Below are 6,886 nucleotides of genomic sequence, written 5' to 3'. Positions count from 1 at the left end.
AAACACCAGGAGGGAAGAACACAGAGCCACCCCCTTGGAAAATGCTGTGCAGTTGGGATTCAGCCTGCCTAGCAACAGGCAAGGGCTACTTCACTTCCAGCTGACCTCCTCCTGACTTTTATGAGGATCCCACAGCTTGAATTAGGAGTAACTCAAAACCACCAAACAAGTTTCTATTTAAAGGTACAGCTGGCTTGTATACTAGAGGCATAGTGAGGAAAAGTGCAAACTTCAGGCTCCTGTTAAACAGCTCATTGCTGAACAAGGAAGCAAGAAATAAAGGGCATTCTGGGAAACAAAGAAAAAGTTGCTTTTTCATGGCAAGGCTCACTTAAATTTAATTCCCTATGTTAAAACCTGTCATAGCTGTTGGTAAGGTGATTAAAACCATGCAGCCATAAAATCTTGGTCCAGACTTCAAACTGGACCCACAGCCTTAGTACAGGCTTATGTCTTACTACAGGCATAAGGAACATAAACTACAAACCAATGGAGTACATTATGCTCATTAATAATTAAAATCTGCTGTTCACAGGGATGCTCTGAAAATTTTTCTCTGAAAAAGCATTTTTTACTGAGCATGCAAAAAAGTGGATAGAAACCCCTTGCATTTGTGCCAATATGAAAAATCAGAAGAATAAAAATATGCTACAGAGGAGAAGTTGCTACCATACAGTTTCTGGATTCCATGATAGAGACAATTTACTCAGCACAATTATCCTGTGTATGTTAAAACACCTTTAGAGACTAACCAGACCAAAGACAAGACAAGCTTACAGCACTCACTACAAGATAATACATATAAACATATAAATGTTTATATACAAGATAATACATATAAGCATATAAATACATATAATCATATGGAGTCATGATTAGGAGTACATATGGTTTATGTGGTGAACAGACATATAATTTTTCATACATATACACACACATGCACAAATAAATATTTTCTAGAACCAAGTAATACAATTGCAGGGAACAAAAATTTAAAGTACACTTACAAACAATCTCTATGTATGCAAATACATAGTAATGGCCTAATAAACTTTATATCTGAAGAATAGCCCAGCTCCTGTTTGAGTGCTGAAGAACCTCCCCTGCACTGAATAGCATGATGAAAATTTTCTGTGTCCAAGCAACATCAAGAACTGTGGAGAAATGCATATGTGTTTGCAATAAATTAATGTTAATTGTTATCACCCCCAAGCATCAATTCCATTATAAGCTTGTGTACTATCTTGTCAAGAATAATAGGAGTAAACAAAGATAGCATGTATTTAAAAAATGTTTATTTCTTCCTTAAAAATATTTATACACAGTTTCTTATTCTTTTTATACAGTCAGAAAAGTAAGTTTAAAACTCAAGTTTAAACATCAAGATTTCAAAACCACAAATGTATTGACTTCAAAATTAGGTTCAAGCTATCTGTCACACCTTTCTCTGGAAGTCTCAGAGGCATTTTACAGTAAGCTGAGCTGATAATAGACCATCCATTTTCAGAACAAGCAGTCCCACCTGCCCTGTGACCTTCCCCCTTCTTGTGCATAGAAGCTGTTTTGCCTTGAACTACAGTATTACTTCTCTAACCCTCCAGTGATCAGGTCAGGGAGCTAAACCAGTTCAAAAAAGTGGGGAAAAAATCTCAGGAAGATGGAATAGATATTAACTGATCTGAACATCATCATCTGTCAAATAGTATGTCCTCGACTTTTGGTGAGGACAAGAGGAAACAGTCTCCTCCTGACAGAGGAGGTTTAGATTAGATAATAGAAAAAACTTCTTCCGCCAAAGGGTTGTCAGGCATTGGAGCAGGCTGCCCAGGGAAGTGGTGGAATCACCATCCTTGGAGGTCTCTAAAAGATTTGCAGATGTGGCACTGTGGGACATGGTTTAGCCGTGGCTTGGCTCTACTGGGTTAAAGCTTTGACTCAGTGATTTTAAAGGTCTTTTCCAACCTAAATGATTCTATGATTCTGCGATAAACCCTGGTCTAAAAAAGCTGCATTGAAAACATGCATAAAAAGAGGAATAATTTCCTTAAATTTAGGTACTCACTCAAAGCAGAATAGGACTGGATGAACAACAGAAGATTGACACAAAAGGGTTAAAAAATTGTCTCCAGGGTTGAGGGAGAGAGTAGGACCATTTCTTTGCTCAACAGCTAACCACAAAACCATCTTAACTGCATTATGAAAGCATAAACATAGAGGTCATAGAAGAAAAGACAACAGTCTCTCTCTTGCTTACAACACATCCCAACAGAATTTCACATTCCATACTCCGGCTTATTTCCTAAGCCTCTGACAGACTAACAGGAGAGAGACATCCTAAAAAGTAACTCTGGTTGTTATTGCCAGATCTTGATTTCTCCAGCCCAATCACATGTTGCAAGGAGTGATGGCAAGACAGGGTGAAATGTTGCACTCACACAAGCTTCTTTATGTGCAGACAGAGTGCGAATAATCCTTGAAGTATGATAGTTGTAGAAAAACACTTTGCCATCTGAACTTCCTGTCACCAAAAGTGTTCCATCTGGAGAAAACTCACAGCCCACTGCAAATCCTTCCACCTGTGAAAAACAATAACAGGGTAACTCTTGATGCTGATTAGAAAAGTTCATTGTGGTACACTGAAAATTAATATAGTACAAAACCTGCATGCCTTTAAATAAATATACACTGAAGATTTCTCCAGGTCTTTACTAAGACACAGCCATAGCAAAAACTTTTTTAATCAAGACATTAAACATTCATAAAGTCTTCTAATAACTATTTTATTCAGAGTGCATATGATTCAAAATAGACCGGCACATGGGAAAGCAAATGAAGCCAATTAATATCTATCACTGATTTATAATAAAACACTAATAGCAGACATATTAAAAAGTAGAGGTGCTTTGCTATCAATCTTCCTTTTAAACTTGGATACTGAGCTCCTGGTGGGGAAGGATACCTTGTGTCCTTCGTATCTTTTCTTTTTGTTGATTCGGTAGGGTCGCTGGGCAGAAAACAGAGCCAGGTAGTTCCCGTTGGTCTGAGCAACAAACACAGACTCCTTTGGGTGCAGGCTCAGACTTGGGCAAGTGTAACGCTCCTGAAAAGGATTTTAAAGGAAGTTTTATTGAATCAAACAGAAGATTAGTTCAAATGATTCAAGTTATCTCTTGACATTTTTGAGAGCCCATGAAGGACAAGGTAAGGACAAGTCATCTCCATATACACAGTACATAAAGATACTTAAATCACTATGAACCTTACATCAGGACAAATGCTAAATCAAACCTCCACCTTGTTTTCCTAGATATTTACCAAAATCCCCTACCCATCTGAGCAATAATTATACTGCAGAACAGCTGCAGAAAGGTAATTCCAATCAGATGGTTCTCCATCATCATCTTTTGCCCAAGGAAACCCAAAGTCTGGATGTGGAAGTGAATCTTCTTCTCCCATATCCCTTCCTCCATAGCCACACTGTGCTTTCCATGTTACTTTGTACAGTTCTCAAATCCTCCATCCTTCCAGTTCTGGCCAGACTGACAGGAACAGAAAACATCTGATTGAAACAGACACCTTTCCTCATCCCACTCTCATAAAAAAGAAGAAGAAGAAAAAAATAAAGGCTCATTATTAGCCTCCTCATGACAGTGATGTGGGCTGCTGCTGGCTGCAAGTTCATAAATATCTGCAGTAATTAGTAAGACTTGTCTTTACTGTACAGTTCCTATTTAAGACTGAATTAAGATTACTTTCAAAACTCTGCATGGTGACTCCCTCAGAAATCAACTGCTCTCACAAGGCTTCCACCAGGTCCAAACCTCTTCTAGTTTCAGCCTGACCTAAAGACTGCCGAGTTTTGATGCCATGAGAGCTTGTGCTGTAGGATCCATCTGCATGTGAAGAACACCAGGATAACAGTGACCACTGGACACCATGGGCTGTGAGGTAGAGCAGGAAGAACATCAGATTGGTTTTGTTTTGTGATTTGGAAGTGAAGGACTGGGAAGGAAGTTCTGGGTAGTGTAAAGTATTGGGCACAGTGCAACTGTGTGTTTCTCCAGAGAAACTGGGTCTGGAAGTGTGGGACTAGAAAGCACAACACAACCTGCAGGAGCATGCTGCTGTCATGCTGGGTGTGTTGTAGTGATGGGTTATTTTAGAGCTGTTAACTATTCATTTGTTAATGCAGACAAGCAATAGAACAAGTCCTGTTGGAATCTAATCTGTTTGGAGACCTGTGGGTTTCACTCCCACCTCAAACGTTTCAAAGGTAAAATTCAGAAAAGTGAAGCAGAGTTTGCAAAGTCATCACCACATTTTGTTTATTCAGAGTGCAGAAAGGCAGGGGTGGAGGGGGAGAAAGTCCATCTCAGAGATGTTGTAGTCATGTTTGTTTGTTACTCCCTGATGCTGAATCTTTCTGGTCTGTAATATTTATATTCACAGTTATTTCTTTTTTCCTTTCCTATTGTCTATCCAAGGTATTGATAGATCCAGTAGAGTACAAAGACAATTCTGGAAATTAAACACTAAAAAATCCCATTAAATTATCAACTATGTGCTCTTGTCAGCAGAGTACTGTTCATTTTCAGCCAAAAAGCACCTATATACAATCCAATCATATTATATTACATATGATATGCGACTTGGGTTTTCTAAAAAGACCCAGAGAGTTGAAATTTTCTATTAACTGCCTTGGTAATCTCCTTTGAAGCTGTCAGCCTTTCGAGACAATTTAGTCCATTAAATGTCTTGCTTGGTTAGATGACTGAGAAATACTGCACCTGCACTGATAAATGCAAATTTTGCCTCTGTGACTAGTCTGTATTAGGTATCTATATGCACATATCAGGTTGCTATTACTTTGTGAATATTAAACTCAATTTGTCAATAGCCCTCAGTGCAGCTGATGACAAATGTACGAAAAAGTGTGGGAAAAGAAACATTGCACTATAGCAGCTACTGCCATGCACCACTGGCAAACCACAATGACACTGCAGAGTCCTTGCCTAAATATAGCTTAGATGTCAATGAATTAGCACTGAAATGTAAATATTTTAAACACAAGGAGACCTCTCAGTCTTCAAGGTTATTTTTTAATAACAATTAAACGTTAAGTGTGAAAACAAAGAAAGTCATCAACTTACATGAAAGGCATCATATACATCCCAAGACTTTATTGAAAATCAAATGCTTTTTTTACTCCACTGACAAGTATGAAATATTAAATCATGACCTGAACAACAGTATTTGTTGATCTTACATGAAAAATCTGATTGGAGATTTTTGCAGCACTCTGGAAGTCCCACGCAACAATGGTGCGATCAGCTGAGTCCCGGCTCACTGCGTCCGTGCTGGTAAGAAATTCTCTTCCTTCAGGGAGGAAGAGTATATCCAAAGTCTGTTGTACTGCAGCTTTGTACACTCTCAACACCTAGTGGACAAAAGAGTTTGTTATTTTTTGACAGATTAGAACATGATCACCGATGTTTTCCCTCTTTGTATTAATAATTATATCCATCAAATTACATATTATTTTTAAACATCATATTTTAAACAACATAAAATGTTGACATACTAGTGTTTTTCAATAGCTTGGTCAATGAATATAAAGAATCAATATACAGGAAAATTAAATTATATATTTTTAAAAGCATCAGTTTGTACAATTTCTATGTTATATTTATATGTACGTAAGAGTCTGTTGTAAATTACCTAGGAATTAGAGTAAGATGCAGAAAGAGCTTTAGACAACACAATGTGAAGCTGGGTCTACGCAAACTCCCTTTAATATTAGGAACTCTTCTAGATTCCCTAGAAGAAGCAAAAGAAACCTTGGCAGCAAGGTGTCCCACTCAGTGAGCCAGGCTTTAAAATTAAGGACTCAGGGAGTTTGGGGTGTCCAAAGTGGCAACACTAAACACATCATTGCAACCCCTGGGGACAAGCCAGGCCAACCAGAGCAGCAACAAATGTTCCTTAGCTGCCTCCCAAGATGAAAACTAGCAGAGCAACCACCTCAGGTGTCTGCATATCAACACACACAGCCTGGGAACAACCAGGAGGAGATGGAGCTGTGTGCCCAGCCAGAAAGTGAAAGGGACCTGAGGATCCTCATGGACAAGCTCAACATGAGTGAACAGCAAAGAAATCCAGCTGGGTGCTGGGGCACATCAACAAGGGCATCACTGGCAGAGATTGTCATTGTCCCACTCTCATCAGCTCTTTTAAAGTCACACCTGGCACATTGTGTTCAGTTTTGCCCATGCTATACAAAAGACATCAGGACAGGCTGAAGAGAGACCAGAAAAGGGCAGTGAAGATGCTCAAAAGACTGAGAAGCTGCTACATAATGAAAGTTCTCAGAGAGAACTGAGCTTGCTCAGCCTTGAGAAAAAAAGGTTTAGGGGAGACCAAGTTCCAGTATTTGAAGGGTGCTTACAGAGATGATGGAAACTCCCTTCTTACAAAGAGTAACGTGGAAAAGAGGAGGGGTAATTGGTGCAAGTTTCACCTGGGGAGACTTTGACTGTACAGAAAAAGTGGGTTAGATCCATGCAGAAATGGGTATCAGCCACAGGATTCTGAATATTTTAACAGCCTGTAAGCTGGATCTTAAAAAGTAAGATATTTTAAATTATTCTAAGGAACACATGAACAATTTGAATGTCCTTTCTTTCCATCTTTCTTCATGAAATTCTGTATCTCTGTTGTCTAATTTGAATTTTGCAAATCAATACTTTTGCTTTCTTTTTTCTCTGATTGCCTCCAGTGAAGAGAAACTTCAAGGCAAGTGGCCAGATCAAAGCAAACCATCTCTCTAAATATGGTGATCCTTGAAACTAGGACATGGGAAGACTCCTAGTTATTAATATCTGAATCT

General features: G+C 38.7%; 1 protein-coding gene across 1 annotated transcript in view; it reads right to left on the bottom strand.

Moving 5' to 3' along the window:
* Positions 1 to 1,313: 1,313 nt before the first annotated feature.
* Positions 1,314 to 6,886, bottom strand: part of WDR25 (WD repeat domain 25) — a 59,453-nt gene continuing 53,880 nt past the window's right edge. The window contains exons 5-7 of the mRNA XM_030950520.1: positions 5,267 to 5,437; positions 2,960 to 3,100; positions 1,314 to 2,576 (exon numbers count right to left, since the gene is read on the bottom strand). Of these exons, the coding sequence (XP_030806380.1) occupies positions 2,355 to 2,576; positions 2,960 to 3,100; positions 5,267 to 5,437 (534 nt within the window). The 3' untranslated portion in view covers positions 1,314 to 2,354. The remainder of the gene's footprint in view (positions 2,577 to 2,959; positions 3,101 to 5,266; positions 5,438 to 6,886) is intronic.

Source organism: Camarhynchus parvulus, chromosome 5 (assembly GCF_901933205.1).
Source record: "Camarhynchus parvulus chromosome 5, STF_HiC, whole genome shotgun sequence".
In the NCBI taxonomy this organism is placed as follows: domain Eukaryota; kingdom Metazoa; phylum Chordata; class Aves; order Passeriformes; family Thraupidae; genus Camarhynchus; species Camarhynchus parvulus.
The sequence above is the reverse complement of the archived record's forward strand: the minus strand, read 5'-3'. Positions and strand labels throughout refer to the sequence as shown.